General features: G+C 38.1%; 2 protein-coding genes across 8 annotated transcripts; one reads left to right on the forward strand and one right to left on the reverse strand.

Moving 5' to 3' along the window:
- Window positions 1-853: 853 nt before the first annotated feature.
- On the forward strand, window positions 854-10241 carry slc1a5 (solute carrier family 1 member 5). Its single transcript, XM_060888866.1, has 8 exons — window positions 854-1746; window positions 4641-4683; window positions 4925-4987; window positions 5060-5226; window positions 5334-5567; window positions 6195-6389; window positions 8648-8782; window positions 8884-10241. The coding sequence occupies exons 1-8, from the start codon at window positions 1238-1240 to the stop codon at window positions 9107-9109; spliced, it is 1572 nt and encodes a 523-aa protein (XP_060744849.1). The 5' UTR covers window positions 854-1237; the 3' UTR covers window positions 9110-10241.
- A 358-nt stretch (window positions 10242-10599) lies between these two features.
- fkrp (fukutin related protein) lies at window positions 10600-17911 on the reverse strand. Of its 7 annotated transcripts, none has more exons than XM_060888864.1 (5): window positions 17373-17911; window positions 17229-17279; window positions 16606-17084; window positions 13699-15981; window positions 10600-11992 (listed from the first exon to the last, which is right to left on the reverse strand). In XM_060888864.1, exon 4 carries the CDS (start codon window positions 15488-15490, stop codon window positions 13907-13909), a length of 1584 nt encoding a protein of 527 aa, XP_060744847.1. In that variant the 5' UTR covers window positions 15491-15981; window positions 16606-17084; window positions 17229-17279; window positions 17373-17911; the 3' UTR covers window positions 10600-11992; window positions 13699-13906. The 7 variants fall into 7 exon arrangements, with proteins under 7 accessions (XP_060744847.1, XP_060744846.1, XP_060744848.1 ...); XM_060888863.1 differs by having other exon boundaries at window positions 16606-17097; XM_060888865.1 differs by lacking the exon at window positions 16606-17084.
- Between the last annotated feature and the right edge of the window lie 110 nt (window positions 17912-18021).

The raw sequence follows: 18021 nt of genomic DNA on the forward strand, positions 1-18021 counted from the left end.
TCACTCACTCCCTCCCTCACTCCCTCACTCACTCCATCCCTCACTCACTCACTCACGAAACATGGCATTGACCTTTAACCCTTTTTCATCAATGCAGTAGGACAGAAATGTTTCCATGTCCTCTTGACATTGAAAAATAAACATAAAGTCATCCTTTGTCTCAGGGAATTCATCACACATGACCCTTTTGAGGGCAGTTTTATTTTGTGTTACATATTAACCTTAAAAATTGTATATATTATTTTAGTGATTGCTTAGGACAACAATACCATAAAAACTAGTTAGAGTAAGCAAACTTGCACAAAAAACAGGCATTAAAAGAGCAATATTATTAATTGTTGAAAGGCAGACAAATAATAGTTGCAAATAATAAGACATGCAAATTATTTTTTAATGTTTTTTTTATTGTAACCAAACATAAGCAAACAAACAAACAAGGTACATAGTCAAATCACAAGTAACATTACAATAATCAGCCATAGTTTGAGCATAGCCAATAACAAACAGAGATCACAATAAAACAAACTGACAAAAAAAATAAAATTAAATAAATAAATAAAATAATACTAATTAGTAAATAAATATATATGTATCAAAATAAATCAAAAAGGGCTTTATTTTAAATTAGTTTATTTCTGTCTAACAGAGAAATCAATTTGAGGGCTTTTGTGTGTTTAACTAATTTAAATTAGACTTGCAAATAAAGTGCTGATGACGGTAAGGATAGCGTTAATATCCGTAACTGCCGTCGGCGATGACAGAAAGTGACGTCATTTCGCACATGCGCGGAACCGATCGTGTTGCTGTACGCATCGAGTAGCGACAGTCACGCTGCCGCTCAGGAACAACGTGGACAGCGCGGTTACTGTTACCGGAAGGGGGCGCACTTATTTCCAGGGATTTCAGAACAGCGTAACAGCTATTGCGTCATCGGGTAGGCGTGGTCTATTTGATCATCTAACCCTAAATATAGTTTTTGGTTGTTTATTTGTTTTCGAAAATAGCTTTACTGTAAGATAATAAATCATAATAGATATAAAATATAAAATCTACCTGTATGACTGTTTTGTCCTTCATTAGCCATCGTAGGTTTGATCTCTTTTTTGAAAGAGGGCGTTTTTTCCAAGACCCCAGAAACCACGCCCACTTTACGTCATGGTAACGAAACCCCTGTAATGTAGTGAATGCCCTTAAAGACACTTTGGGAAGCTGCTGTTGGAACTTTATTCAGTAAACGATGGCAGAAGAAAAGGTAACTATAGAAAGACAGATTTCTAACGGCGAAGCTTCTAATATGGGAAAGAAGAACACCGAGAGTCTCCCGGAGAAGTTAAAACGACTCGCTAAAGCTAATTTACTGGTGATTCTGACGGTGTCCGCGGTCATTGTGGGGGTTTGTATTGGACTCGGAGTGCGGAATGTAAATCTCACACAAACACAAGTGGTTTATTTCGGCTTTCCTGGGGAGCTGTTAATCCGTCTGTTAAAAATGATCATCATCCCTTTAGTGGTGTGCAGTCTGGTGTCAGGAGCAGCCAGTCTGGACCCCACAGCTTTGGGGAAACTCGGAGGCTGGGCGATGCTCTTCTTTTTAGTCACCACGTTAATCTCCTCAGCGATCGGTGTTATTATGGCGTTCATCATCCAGCCGGGTTCAGCTCAAGGAACCAAACCCAAGCTGACCTTCACTGACGAGACGCTGCCTGAGACTAAGGAGGTCGCGGATTCGTTTTTAGACCTGATCAGGTAAGTACTTTATTATGTGGGGTATAGACTGGGTACCTAACCCTGGGGTATAGACTGGGTACCTAACCCTGGGGTATAGACTGGGTACCTAACCCTGGGGTATAGACTGGGTACCTAACCTAACCCTGGGTTAGTGTTAACTCACTCATTAGATCATTTTATTTATTAACCCGAGATCTATAAATAATTAAAAATAACAGTTCGTAATAACTGGAAGACTTTTGATGTCACAATAAAATGATTTCAGTAACTTTTCCCTTGTAGCGTCAAAGACACGTGACACTTTGTTACAGTGCGTGTGGTTGCATCATCCGCGTGTTATATGATGAAATGAGGCTGAACCTTAAACGTGTCTTTTCTGTTGTACGTAAAACAAATGAATCTGACACGTGGTCCTTGTGTAGTGAGAATAAATGTTTTGTTAAATAATATATTAGGTGACAATTAATAATAAAGCAGATTAGTCTTTTTTTTCTTTGGGGTGTCATTTAGAAAACTGGGTGGATGATAAAAAGTCTGTAGTTTAATACTTTTGTTGAAATTGAACATTTATCTCGTCTAAGAAACTGATTTGTGTTAATGTTTGTTTATGCAGCAGATTTTTGAAATACAAACAAATTGTTAAATGAATGGTTTAAAAAAAACACATTTGCTGCACATCCTTTGTTATTAATGTTCTAGAAAGAGGAAAGTTTTCGTCATAATTAAGAGACGTTAAACTTCGATCGTCGTGTGACCTGAACGTACCTGACAACTGCTACTACGTCATAAATACAAACTTCCCAGGAGGAACTTTTTTATTAAACAACTCTAAAGCTGGTGGATGTCTGCCATAATGGGACCAGCCTGAGATGCTGTTGTCATCAACAGGCTCTTTTTTTATATCTTTTATAGGGGTCACTCCATTCACAATCTACAATCCCAATCTCATCTCTTCCACAAAATGATTCTTAATACACACAGAAGAAATGTAGACTGAAAAAAAAAACCCATCCAAACCCGCTCTTGATTACGTGTCAGCTACATGCAGCTGTATGTAAACCTCTGATTGGGGTTGTACATGTGGTGAAGAAATAATAAAGGATTATTGTCTATTTCATTGCTAGGGCCTCATTCAGTACTCAAACTGATGCTTCTGCAGTTAGGTAAACAAATAGGGAACGCTAACACATGTAATTTTGAATAAAACTGCTCCCATGGCACTGCTATGTAAATGTGAAAGGCCATTTAAAGTTGTGAGCTGCAATAATGAGAGATACAGACAACATTAGGCTAATGGGTAAGAAGTCCATTATCAGCTGGATGTGAGTCAGGTGAAACTTCAGACACTAAAACCACCGGCCCTACAGCTGAGGCAGAAGAGGAGGCGGAGAGATTACAGGTTCAGTTGGATCTTGTCTACAGGTCTTCAGTATATTGTCCTATCAGGGGTTTGGGTAGCAGCGTTTCACTAAACTTTGACTTAATGTGGTTTGGTCCTGAAAATGTAGCTTATGTTGTAATGAAGCAGCACCAACACTTTGCAAACTTGTCCTAGTAGACTCCTATTTGTGACTCAGCACAGGACAGGAAGGTCTTACACATAGTCAGAGTGTAAATGTTCTCTGAACTGACTGATTTGATGATTCAACTGATCTCTATTTCTCTTTTAAAACCTTGAGGGACCCCCACACAGAAAGACCCTGCTCAAACCATCAGATTTCTGACCCACAGCAAATAAAACTAGCGGAATGGACTCATCCCAGTGGCTGTTCCAGATTTCATCAACATAGAGTTTGATGAAGCCTTTCAATTGTGGCTAGTATGTCCTTGTGCATGCTGACTCACATCATGTGTATTACTGGGTGTGTGTGTGTTGCTTATCTGGGGAACAGATTACATGTGGATGTTGTCTTGGCCATTGGTGCAGATGAAAAGGTTGACAGGACCTTACCATATGAAATGCCTACTAGGACCTGTGACCTACAAATTCAGGCCAGAAAAGCCCAAAGTCATGGGCCTTTGTATGTTTGTGTAATCTTGTAGTTGCCACGTGATTATAAGTCATATTCACAAGCCTGGGCTGGGTGCACAGTTATAACATTGGTTATTCTTATAAACTCTGTGTGGGTGACCGCTTCCAAAAATACAACAACAACATGGACATTATGAAGATTACTAAGTAATGAAAATCAGTAAGCGCTGCAAGGAGTCTAGTTTTGAATGCTGTACATTTAGTTGCAGGGAAAGGAATGGCATTAAATCCTCCAGTAACATGCTTGTCAGGTGTCTTTGTACTCTGAGAACATATTATATTATTAAATCTGGTGAACTGAGACCTTGGACACAGATGGTTAATAGTTAGACCAGAACCTGTAGAATTGTTAACCTGAGCTGCCCCCTGAGGAAACACTATCTCAGATCCTAATCACATGGTACAGTATGTGATATTGCATTATTGTTTTGTTTGTCCTCTGTGCAGCAATTGGTGTGTGTTGTCCATTGTTTTTCTGGTCAAAAGTTAAATGGAGAAAATACATTTTACTTTTCATAAAATTCCTAATTAGGACACTTTAAGGGCAATCAAAATGTTCATATTTTTATATAGTTTTCTTCTATAGTTTATACTTTTTATTATTATTATTTTATTCTTATTTTATTTCTTGCTTTTTTATACTTTTTATATTTTTTATTCTTGTACCGGAAAGTTTCACTGCATATCGTCTGTATGTGTATGTGACATAAAATTTGATTTGATTTGATAAATGTGTAACAAGACATTCTCATGCGGCTTTGTTTCCTGCTGTATGCCAGTAAATTAATTTATACTCCAGTTGGTCTCACCTTTGTTGCCCCTTTTGCCTCTTGCAAAAGTCTAACAATTAAGTGGCATTTAATTTTTTTGTCCTTTTTAGAAATATCTTCCCCTCCAATCTGGTGGCTGCTGCTTTTCAGTCGGTGAGTCTCTCATTTACACATGCACTTGGTCTTGCACACAATCTTTTCTCTCTCTCTCTCTCACACTCACACACACACACACACACACACACACACACACACACACACACACACACACACACACACTCTTCTCTGTTCCTTTCTCTGGGACTTGCACATTCTGTCACACACATCCAGACATCTAAAGACTGAAAACTGTTTACTGCTATTTTGCTCATTTGACGTCTTTCCTTTCTCACAGTATGCTACTGGTTACAAGTTTGTGAAAACCAACACAAATGTTACCAACATCACATTGGAAAAGGTAGTATCTTGTTTTTAACATAAGCATGTAGACTGTGCAGGACATGCAGCTCATGTGTGTACTTGTGTTTAGGTTCCAGTGGGTGCAGATGTAGATGGTATGAACATTCTGGGCCTAATTGTGTTTGCTATGGCATTTGGTGTGGCCTTGAGGAAACTGGGGGAGGACGGCGAGATTCTAATCAAGTTTTTTAACTCTTTCAATGAGGCCACCATGGTGCTTGTGTCCTGGATCATGTGGTAAACATTTTTTTTTAGTTTAAATCATGTTAATACAGTTTTCTCAAGAATTGTCTTTGCATTTTTATTTTGTAGTTTGTATTCTAAATGCAGATGATGTTCTGTAGGTATGCCCCACTGGGTATCATGTTTTTGGTGGCTGCTAAGATTGTTGAGATGGAGGATGTAGGGATACTATTTGCCAGCTTGGGAAAGTATATTGCCTGCTGTGTGATTGGTCATGCAGTACATGGCCTGCTCATCCTGCCACTAATTTACTTTGTGTTCACTCGGAAGAACCCCTACAAGTTTCTCATGGGCCTGATTGCTGCTTTGGCAACTGCTTTTGGAACCTCGTCCAGGTAGGAAATCAGGAAAGCATTTGTTCTAAACCAAACTCCTTTATTGAATGGCATTTTCCCCCCCATTCTTAGTAAAATATGCTGGTCCAGGCCCAAGAAAAAGTAATATTACTGTGATGGCCTTGTGAATTTGTTTCTGTTTCTGACTACTCACCATCATTTAACATTTTTTTATTCTATGATTATGGAACAAATGTCAGGGTTTTGGAGACGAAACATCAATCAAAAACAATTTTCACAATTCTCTTCACTGTGAATGCAAAATCTATCACATGTTTAAGCTTTCACTTATCATGTGAATATAGTAATGACTGACAGGACGAAGTCGGAGTAATTGTGTGCAACAGATCCAGATCGTCAATGACTAATATCTTGTAAAATCATCACTCCTGCACCCTGTACAGTGATGTCCGGCATCATGTACACAGTTTGCACGATAGCGAATTGAATGTTAAAGTAAAAAGCGAGCATGTATTCATACATTGCTGCACTCGCACACAAGGTGAAAATCTACTGTTGTAGACCGGTTCTATCATGGACAAAATCGTAGCAGAAAGAGGACCGGTGGTTCTCAGTCAGTGTCTTTTTACTGGAGCTGTGTTTAATAACTTGACCTGTTGTGTTTAGTTCTGCAACCCTGCCTTTGATGATGAAGTGTGTGGAGGAGAACAATGGCGTATCGAAGCATATCAGTCGCTTCATCCTACCTATTGGTGCCACTGTCAACATGGATGGAGCTGCTTGCTTCCAGTGTGTGGCTGCTGTCTTTATTGCACAGTTAAATGACATTTCACTCAACTTTGTCCAGGTTATCACCATACTGTGAGTTTAACCTTCACTCTTCCAGTCACCACATTTCTGTACCTCATCAAACTGCTGCTACTATTACATATGACTATACAGTGTTGCTTGAAATTTTGTGAACCCTTTAGAAATTTCTATATTTCTGCATTAATATGACCCAAAACATCATCAGATATTCACACAAGTCCCAAAAGCAGACAAAGTGAACACAAACAGATCAGACAAATATATTACACTTGGTCATTTTTTTATTCAGTAAAATGTTCCAACATTATATATCTGTGAGAGGAAAAAGAATGTGAACCTCTAGAGTTAGTATTTAATTTGGTCAATTGGCGTCCATCTGATTTCAGTGAATGAGACGACAATCAAGTATCCATGAGGGTCCTGTTTTATTTAAAGAACAGAGACATTTTAAAGTCTGATGTTTATGATGTCGGGGGCACGGTGGCTTAGTGGTTAGCACGTTCGCCTCACACCTCCAGGGTCGGGGTTCGATTCCCGCCTCCACCTTGTGTGTGTGGAGTTTGCATGTTCTCCCCATGCATGTTCTCCCCGTGCATGTTCTCCCCGTGCATGGTACATGCATGGTAGGTTGATTGGCATCTCTGGAAAATTGTCCCTAGTGTGTGATTGTGTGAGTGAATGAGAGTGTGTGTGTGTGTGCCCTGTGATGGGTTGGCACTCCGTCCAGGGTGTATCTTGCCTTGATGCCCGATGACGCCTGAGACGCACTACCCCGTGACCTGAGGTAGTTCGGATAAGCGGTAGAAGATGAATGAATGAATGAATGTTTATGATGTGTGTTTGTGGAAGCGGCTCATTGCAAAAACAACAGATTTCTGAGGACTTCAGAAAAAGAGTTAGTGTTGCTCATCAGGCTGTAAAAGGTTACAACATCTCTTAAGAGTTTGGACTCATAAATCTACTTATAATCAGACAGATTCTGTATAAATGGAGGAAATTTAAGACCGTTGGTACGTCCCCAGAAGTGACCAACAAAGATCACTGCAAAAGTAAGACATGTAACAGTCTGTTGGGTCAGAAAGGAATACAGGGGAACTTCTAATCAACTAAAGATCTCTTTTATTTATGTTAATGTTCATGAGTCTGACATCAGGTGAACACTGAACATCCTCAGTGTGCAGAGTCACAAGGAGAAAGTCTCTACTCTCCAAAAAGAACACTGCTGTCCATCTTACTAAAGATCATGTGGACAAGACAAAAGATTATTGGACAAATAATTTGTGGAGGAATGAAACCAAAATAAAACTTTTTGTTTTAAAATGAGAAGCTACTGAAAATACTGAATTCCAGCATAAGAACCTTATACTGTCTGTGAAACATGGTGGTGGTAGTGCCATGCTTTGGGTCTGTATCGCTGCATCTGGACCAGGACAGTTTGCCATCATTGATGGAACAATAAATTCAGATTATTCCATTGATCTCTAAATGAAAATATCAGAACATCTGACCATGAACCGAACCTCAAGAGAAAATGTATCATAGACCAAGACAAGGAGCACAAGCACCAAGTCTGTGTCCCAAAGAATGATTAAAGAGGAGCAAAGATAATGTTTTAGAATGACCAAGTCAATGTCCTGACTTTAATCCAACAGAAATGTTGTAGAAGGACCTGAAGCAGTCAGATCATGTGAGGACACCCAGTAAAACCCCAGTGTTGAAGCTCTTCTATACTGAGGAACGGAATAAAATTCTTCTAATCTGTTGTACAGAACTGATCAAAAGTTACCGGACACTTTATTTACAGTTATTACTGCATAAGGAGTCACAACAGATACTGAAATAAAGGTTCACACACTTCTGCCAGTCAGATCTGTATTTCTGGATCATTTTTCTCAATAATTAAATGAAGTACAATATTGTTAGCTCATTTATTTGGTTGTTTACTTTGTTTACTTTTAGGACTTCTGATGTTTTGGGTCACATTTATGCAGAAATCTAGGAATTTATCAAGGATTCACAAACCTTCAAGTGACACTATATGTTTACTTGAAGCCTATTTTTTTGCACGTTGTACTGTACGTGATGCACATTATACACTTTATACAATTTACTTAAGTCGTTAGCTCTCTGCTGTTGTATGTAGCTTCATGGAGAAAATGGTTCATTTCATTATGCACTGCGTCAGCTATATTTGGTTGACATGACAATTCTAAGCTACTTGACTTGAATCACTCTGATTATACATTGGCAATAAAAGCTTTGAATTAGCATAAGCTACTTTTTTCCAAATTGTCCCTGTCCTGTCTCAGGGTGACGGCCACAGCATCAAGCGTGGGAGCTGCAGGGATTCCTGCTGGAGGTGTGCTGACCCTGGCTATCATCCTGGAGGCAGTGGGATTGCCTACTAATGACCTCTCTCTCATCTTGGCAGTGGACTGGCTTGTGTAAGTAGAATATGTGGAATTAGTTGCAAAATGTAACTAATTTATGAAAACATGTCTGGAATAATCGTATCTTGTGTATTTTTTATCTTTATCTCTATTAGAGATCGCACATGCACAATCATCAACGTGGAGGGTGATGCTTTTGGGGCAGGGCTGCTACAACACTTCACTGATAAAACTAGCAAGAAAGAGGAGGTAGAGCTAAGCGAGGCATGTTCTGAAGATGTTGAGAATCCAAGAAAACCTGAGCACTCTCCTCTGCTGGAGAAACGGGCAGAATTAGTAATCGCTGGTTCTCAGTCTAATGAAAAAGAATCTGTAATGTAGTTTAACACAGTTTGATTTAATGGTGCATCTATTTAAGTGTGAAGAAACCTATACTGTAAAGCTGGGGTCCGCAGTCTAAACAACAGGCCAGTAACTCTGTGGGTTTTCATTCCAACCAAGCATGAGCTTTGTTTTTTCTCTTCAACTTGATCTCCAATCAATTATTACCTGCTATTGGAGCCTGCAGCCATAATTTAGCCCTTTGCAGACCTCTGAGTTTGATTCAAAAATAGGCTGAATATTTAATGTAATGCATTTCTCAGGTCATAAGATATTTAGAAAAGAAGTAAAAAAAAAAGTGCTATATAAGAATCTATTCCAAATTAGTAGTGTTTTGTTGTGGGGTTGTTCTGTAGTACACACTATTTATTTTCTTTTTGGTAGTGGATTTTTCATTGTTCTCTTTTTACTATCTTTTAAGAGCTGGTCCTCTGTGATTTTAAATCCAGTTTCAATGTTCTAATGACTTCCGTTATTTCCTCAGTTGATCCGTTAGGAGGTCACCGACCTTCTGTTGTATTTAAAGTGTGAACAATTAAGAAGGTCATTAAAAACCACCAAACTAATATTTTAGTAATTGTATTTTAAGGGTTTAAATGTTTGGTCATAATAAATTCAATTTTGCACCTGATCTGTTTTAGTAGCTTATAGAAATAAAAACTCCTCTTTTTATCACTCCAGCCTTCTCTATGAATGCTTGTAGGACAATCCTCTTCTGAAAGAAGTATGTTACATAAATGTGTTGATGCTGAAGTTACAAATTTATATACTGGATTAAATTTGTCTGAAGTATTTGGTCACTCCATGTGCTATTTTCCTACATGCAGATTTTTGTATTTTTTTTCCCACTCTTTCTCTTGCTCAGGGATAAACTAGGGCTTTTGCTTAAAGTCTGGATTCTTTTACTTAGTGGAAATTTAGGGTGTATGTGTAATAACTAAATTTGGCCAAAAATGAAATATTAATGTGTTCTAACACTCGAGTATATCAACATCTGTGTGTACAATTAAAGACCTTCTCATTCCAACAGGCTGCTGGTTGTGCTTCATGCCAAAAAGAAATGCTGTGTGTTGAGTGTCCTGATTGTATTCCTGTCCTAATAATAAAGTGCTTTTGCTTTTTTACAAAAAAATTTTGTAATGATTTTCTGTTTTGTTTTTTTGTATCTGACTGTTAAATGTTTGATATTAATCAAGGATCCCCTTTTTCCATTTGTCCAATTGCATTTGAAATGAAAGATGAAGGAATTATTTTAAAAACAAGGCTGTAATGCCTTAACGGTAAATACTTTCATAAAACCAACTGAATTAGTTGAAGTTAAACCACAAATAAGTTTCGCAGTACAGATTATGACTATACGGGCAGGCAGAAAGGGTTAATTTAACAAAAGATTACTTGTCCAAACCCTTTGTCAGTCTTGATCTAATTTATAACTAGATTATTATATTTTAGAGATTTTATCACCGGAAATATTTACAACACATAAGGAATAAGTCATAAAGGGTTTATATAATATAACAAATAATTGTTTGAACCTGCCCATTTTCTGGTCATCGAAAATATTGGAACATCAATTCAATTTATTTGTACAGCATTTTTAACAATTTCCCATTGTCTCAAAGCAGCTTTATAAAAGTATGGAAACAAAGAGAGAAAAAGAAATAAATATATAATACTAATAAGAAGAAAAAATAAGGATCAAAATAAATAAATGAATATATACAATTAAAGTTTAAAATTAATTTAAAAAAGATTAACTTAAAATTTAAAATACTATACATCTATCCCTATCCCTAATGAGCAAGCTGAGAGGTGATATGTTCATATCTTCTGATTCTAGTTAGGACTCTAGCTGCTGTGTTCTGGACTAACTGGAGCTTGTTTATGCTCCTACTGGAACATCCAGACAGTAAAGTATTACAATAATCCAACCTAGAGGTGACAAATGCATGAACTAGTGTTTCTGCATCATGTAATGACATCATATTTCTTATCTTAGTAATATTTCTGAGATGAATGAAGGCTACCTTTGTGATATTATTTATGTGAGCTTCAAATGAGAGACCGGTATCAATAATCACACCGAGGTCTTTTACTGCTGCACATGATGTAATAGAAAGACCATCCAGAGTTACTCTGTAATCAGAAAGCTTACTTCTGCCTGTCTGTGGTCCTGGTACAAGAACTTCTGTGTGTCAGAGTTAAGCAGGAGGACGTTAGTAAGCGTCTGCTGTCTGATGTCCTTCACACAATCTTCAGTTTTATTAAGCTGGTGACTCACATCTGACTGAGCTGAAACATACAGCTGTGTGTCATCAGTGTAACAGTGGAAGCTAATACCATGATTACGAATAATTGCATCAAGGGGTAACATATATAGGGAGAAAAGCAATGGGCCTTAGTTAGAGTAGTCACCATTTAGATCTACGAACTGATATTGACCTGTCAAATGAGACCTGATCCAGGAGAGGACTGTCCCTTTAACCCCAACAACATGTTCTAGTCTATCATGTAGAATAGCATGGTCAATGGTAACAAAAGCTGCACTAAGATCAAGTAAAATAAACATAGAACAAATGGTTATTATAAAGAATAATATAAAGATTAATATAATACAAAATTCACGATTAATATTAGATATTTCTAAATGTAAATGTGTTTGTATTTATCAATTAGCAAGGGTTAAGGTTAGTACATTTGTCAGACTGTATTGATGCAAAAGACCACATGGAGTTCACATCTCCTCTTAGTATAGCAGAGTCTAACTGGAGCTGGTAGATCTCTAGATGCCTCAGGATTCTCACAGAGTCGACCTCATCTCAGTGGACTTCCAAAATCTTCATCGCATGGAAGACAATCAGAGCTGGTACAATTTCTGGATGCCTTGGGACGGATAGAGAGAAGCAGTGGAGAGGAATTAATGGCCTAAATCCTGACTGATACATTTCATGAATATTATTCCTATGTAGGTCTGAACATAACTGCTGAGCTACAACCTTTTCTAGGACCTTGAAGATAAAGGGGAGGTTTGATTTTGGCCTATAGTTGGATAGCTGGGTTGAGTCGAGGTCAGGTTTTTTAATCAAAGCTAGCTTAACCTTTTAAAGCTAGCTTAGCTTAAAAGATGTCAGCACATAGCCAGTGCAAAGGGAAGAATTTATTATCTTTAGAATGGGTTGGAAACCTACTGGTAATATCTGATTAAAGAAACATGTAAGTAAGGGATCCAGAATACAGGTTGATCATTTTGAAGAAGAAATCAGCGAAAATAAGTCAGTCTCTTGAAGGTCATTAAAACGGTCTAAATACTGATCAAGAACATAAATATTATCTACAGCTTTATCTATCAAATTGTTTAGTATTAAATTAATGGTCTGAATTTTCTGCCTGATGTTTTCAATTTTTCCATTGAAATAATTCATGAAGTCGTTACAAATAGATGGTGTTTTTTTCAACAGTGTTTTTATTCCTAGTTAATTTTGCTACAGTATTGAATACAAATTTAGGATTATTTTTATCTTCAATAAGGCTTCAATTTTTTGTAGCTATGAAGGTTTTACATCCATTCTAATCGAAATACTGATAATTTAATTTGATGCCATTTACCTTCTAATTTCTTAGCTGATTGTTTTAAGGTGCATGTTGTCACTGTTCCAGGGTGCGAGTTTTAGCTCTCTAATTACTTTCCTTTTAAGTGGAGCTACAATATCTAAGGTGTAGCGAAACACTGACTCTAAATAGTCAGTCACCTGACCAAGTTCTGTGGGTCACATGGTGATCCAACCATGGATGATAATTGTGCGAGACTGTTAGTAAATCTCTCTGCAGTAGTGGATGTAAATGTACGTTTAACACGGTGACGTGGCAAATTGTAAATATCGTGTCCGAGGCGCAATTTAAATTAAATGAGATCTGATTGAGACACTGTGACTATATTTTCTATATTTTATCTGAGGGTTAGAACGAGATCAAGAGTGAGACCTCCATTATGAGTGGGTCTTATTACATTCTGATTCACCCCGACTGAATCTAAGATGGAAACAACTGCTGTTCTCAGAGGGAATAAAAAATTGATCACTGATAGCAACAATCTCCACAGGCCAGGTGTGAAGGTATCACAATCCACCATGTAAAGAATAATTTGAGTGCAGAAATATAGAGGTGCTCATTCATTTTTATCGATAAAGAAACTTTATTTATTGATGATGGGTCTTTATTCATGATGGTAGCATTAGGATGAATTCAGAAGTCTACAGAAACATTATCTGAAATGTGTCCAATCTAATCAGGAGTAACTTCATCATGTAGCAAGATAATGACCCAAAACACACTTCAAAGGACGCATCAGGGTAAAATATTGAAAATTTTAGAATGGCCAAGTCAATCATCAGCTCAAATAATCATACATTCCACTTCCTGAAACAAACAAGAGAACAATGTGGCACTGAAAGCCTGGAAAAGGATCACATAAGAAAAATGCAAGCGGGTCACCTGCTTAATGCAGTTATTTCAAACAAGGGATAAACATCCAAATATTTAGAATTATTTACTAATTATTTATAACTGTCTGTTCAGTTACTTTTGCTCACCTAAATATTGGGTGATCTGCCACTGGTTATCCCATGCTCTAGCTTGTTTAGCACATGTAGATGTAAATAGCAGGAAATGAAGCCAGAAATTCTTATCCACTATATTATTTTCCTTTTCTCTTCTCAAACCCAAATGTCTTCAATGTAAAGCAAAAAAAGGTTGACTTCATTTGGAGGGGACGGCATATGACCTTACAATCACCTCTGATTAACTAATCAGTCTTTTCTTGTTAGGATTAGGATACTGAGGGTTCTCAATTACTCCTTCCCCAAACTTGAGCTCCAGGAAGGCACGGTGGTTGTTTGGTCCATAAGCTGTGATGCCAGCAAATGGCATGGGTACTAGTGGCTGCAGGAAGTGCTCAGGAAACTCAACATCCTGTCTGTGGCCAGTCCATGTGTCCTTGGTCATGACTCCATTGCGAGAGTAGAAAGGCCATAGATCCACATGCAGATGGTTGGTCTCACTGTACTGAATGCGGTAGAAGTCTCCCTCTACTGCTCGCTCCCACACATAACCAGTGGCATCCACCAGTGACCCTGAATCTAGGTTCTTAAGGTATTCACAATTGGGCACATCCTCCAGGTAGATACCCAAATCAACATCATAGTCCCAAGGTATAATGTCTTGATGTCTGGCTGCTCCTAACAGACTACCCCCTTCCAACCAGTAGCGCACACCAGAATGTTCCAGGATATTGATGACGTGCTTTGTAGTTTCCCGCAGGGCACGCAAGCAGCAAGGTGGAGTCCATCGCTCCAAATAGAGGTACTCTGGTGTGTCATCATGCACTGTGCCAAAGCATCGTGATGTCTCCTTGCTGCAGCCAAACCACTGGTCCCTTCCATCAGTCCAGACCAAGCGCTTAAGGCCAAAGCTTCTCATTAGTTGGTTGGTAGCCTCCTTGAGATGATAGTCTGCCTTCCACTGGTTGTGCGCAGAACTAAAGAGTGGCCTGTGGCTTGCAGTAAATGAAGGTCCGTCCAGAAGCTTAACCTTCCAGCCTCTAAGCGCAGTCTGAATAAATAATGCAGACATCAAGGGATGTGCAAGTGGGACTGATAGGTTGAAAAGGTCCTTAGTACGAAGAAGAACTATGGCATCACCATACAAAGCAGTGCACATACTGTCACCACTACCAGATGCCGCAAAAGAGTATGTAACTGTCCATTCCCTGAGGTTCACTTGCAAGTGCAGGCACTGCACAGCAGCACGTGTCAGCACTGGAGCCGCAACCAGGCGCACAGGGCCATCTCCCTCAGCCTTCAACTCTTGGACAAGCCTCTTAAGTTGCTGCCGATGCTGTAATTCAACACCATCGGGCACAAGCAGAACAAACTCGGATTGTACATGGGCTTCTGGACGATGTGCTTGAGGAAGCTTTTCTGGGCTTGGGGACAGTAGCAATAAATGGGCATTCTCAGGCAGTGTCAGAGGAGGGTAAGGCAGTCTGTCTGCTGCTACCAGAAACTGTAGATCTGGTATGTGGTGCAGGAAGGACTGGGCCACATCTCCTACATAATTCTCAAAGTCTTCAAACTCACGTAGGATAACAGTCATATGAAAATTTTGCATACTACTCTCTAGAACTCCTACTTTTTTGTCCCCTGTCATTCCCCTTGACATGATGATCCCTGAATCTCCCATTGAGTGAAAGGCATTTTTTAAGCCTTTCCCCTGTGCATGTCGTTTCCCCATCATCTGTTGCTGGGCTTGGGATATAAAATATAGGATCACCAAATTCAACACAATGGCTCCAGTTAGCAGGGCCTGGCAGAAAGTGATCTGCATAATTAATAAAAAGGCTCAATGTATGTACGTAAGTAATCTAATAAAAGAGACAGTATCTGAGGATTATGTTTTAGGCATAGCTATGGTTTGAATAAACACAGACTAGTCATGGTATAGCCTATTGATTTTTTTATATAAAATCTTCCCCCTGCTCTGGGGGGCCTGAACACTCTAACGGATGCAGACCACATTAAAGCAGAGCAGGGCAGTATGTGCAGCTGTGGTAATGCTCCCAGCCACAAGGATAGCTAGTCATCATCTGGTAAGACACCATCTGGTATCTTGCAAGTTATCCACTATGCGTTGGGTTGCTTTCATGAAAAGAAATACTGAGTGGAAGCTGAAGAGATGTTGAGCCTGCAAAACTGGGCCATGACAACATCTTTAGTAAGCACTGTGAAGCATCTTTGTCTCTGCTGAAGTCCTTCTAAAGAAGTGATTTGGGGCTTTTGATTTAGTCTCAGTTCATCCTGTGCTGTCTATTCCAATCACTGGAAAACATAAATTAGCCATATTAAGATATTATTATTGTAACGAATGAGTTACAAAAAATCATATATTTCAGTGTAGTAAACCAAGAACTTTATAAAAAGATATATATATATATATATATATATATACACGTATATATATATATATATATATATATATATATATATATATATATATATATATATATATATATATATATACACACGTGTATATATACATATATATATATGTATACACGTGTATATATATGTATACACGTGTATATATATATATGTATACACGTGTATATATATATATATATATATATATATAAAAATATATATATATATATATATATATATATATATAAAGATGCAGTTATCTAGTGTTAATTGTCAAGTCACTTTACATCCTCTACTCTCACACCTATTAATTTCATGTCCTCTTTCAACACATCCATATATCTCCTCTTTCTGCACACATACTGCAACACCTATTAAGTCTGTATAATAAAGTACATAGAGGACATATGCATGCACAATAACATACCAAAATATTACAAAACAAATGCGAGGGCAAACTTCATTTTATTCCTAATATAAGTGAGCAACAACAGCCAAAGTATTATTCAAAATACAACATACACTTTATGGCCAAACGTATGTGGACACCTGAACGTCACATCCATATGTGCCTATTGAACATTCTTCTCCAGAGTTCGACCCAAATGCACTGCTAAAGAAGCCTCCACTGTCCTGGGAATGTATTCTACTTGATTGGAACATGGTTGTGGGGTGTTATTCTAACTCAGTTACAAAACTAATTGCACTCAATTTTACTTTTGTGTTGTGTCAGTTTTGTGTTTTCAGCTTATGTACCTCTGCATGATTATTTTGCACCAGGTCCTGGAGGAACATTGTTTCATTTCACTATGTATTACATCAGCTATACAGGGGCAAAATGACTCGAGATGAAAACCATAGGTAAGGCTGTACACCGGTGTTGGTTGAGGAAGACGTTCAGTCAGGTTGAAGTCCGAGCTGTGTTAAGGCCACACAATGTCCCTGGCAAATGATGTGTTTATGGGTCTTGATTTGTGCACGAGGACAGTGAAATGCTGGACCTGGTTGAAAGACCTTTAGTTCCAATAAAGTGAAATCTTAATCCTATTGCTATGATGTTATCAACAAAACAGTAGATTAATAGAACATTATTAGAAAATCTCAAAAGGTTTCCCCAAGTAATAAGTAAGCATGATGTTACTTACCAGATGTTAATGACATGTCAGAGCTCACAACAAGCTGTTCAGCTGCTTTAACTTGGACATTACAACACAAATATGATCAATAATAGAGACATTTAGATATTACAGTATCGCATCAGTGACAAATAAACACTGCTTATGTCTAACCTATTGTTGGTGCTTCGCTTCACTTCGGTTAGTGTTAAGGTTAGTGTTAAGGGTTAGTGTTAAGGGTTAGTGTTATCTTTTTACTGCCATTTTCCTAATAAACACGCTGTAATATAAAGACGAGGAAAAAACATTAAGTCCGAATGAACGACTGACGAGATGCTGAAGTTTTAAACAAAATGACGCTTTGCACTTAAACTAAATCTTTACGATTCGGAGTGTTAAATAAACACTAAACACTAAACACAACGAATACGGTGTTAAATAAACACTAAACACTAAACACAACGAATACGGTGTTAAATAAACACTAAACACAACGAATACGGTGTTAAATAAACACTAAACACTAAACACAACGAATACGGTGTTAAATAAACACTAAACACAACGAATACGGTGTTAAATAAACACTAAACACTAAACACTACGAATACGGTGTTAATAAACACTAAACACTAAACACAACGAATACGGTGTTAATAAACACTTATCACACGTCCCTGTCCTTCTACTGTACTAAATTACATCCGTTCGTCCATCACTAGCGGAATCTCAGCGGATATCACAATTTGGCAGGAAGCAGCGTGACGGCGTGCAGATGGAGCTCCATACTGCTGTGATCATGTTTATTCCCTTTTAATGTTCC

This window comes from Tachysurus vachellii, chromosome 15, assembly GCF_030014155.1.
Source record: "Tachysurus vachellii isolate PV-2020 chromosome 15, HZAU_Pvac_v1, whole genome shotgun sequence".
Taxonomy (NCBI): domain Eukaryota; kingdom Metazoa; phylum Chordata; class Actinopteri; order Siluriformes; family Bagridae; genus Tachysurus; species Tachysurus vachellii.

Bases quoted from the DNA above. Each gene is read 5' to 3' on its own strand.
- slc1a5 (XM_060888866.1), top strand. From the start codon at position 1,238: ATGGCAGAAGAAAAGGTAACTATAGAAAGACAGATTTCTAACGGCGAA. The intron at 1,747-4,640 runs GTAAGTACTTTA...TGTCCTTTTTAG, and splicing joins TCGTTTTTAGACCTGATCAG to AAATATCTTCCCCTCCAATC. The intron at 5,568-6,194 runs GTAGGAAATCAG...TGTTGTGTTTAG, and splicing joins GCTTTTGGAACCTCGTCCAG to TTCTGCAACCCTGCCTTTGA.
- fkrp (XM_060888865.1), bottom strand. From the start codon at position 15,490: ATGCAGATCACTTTCTGCCAGGCCCTGCTAACTGGAGCCATTGTGTTG.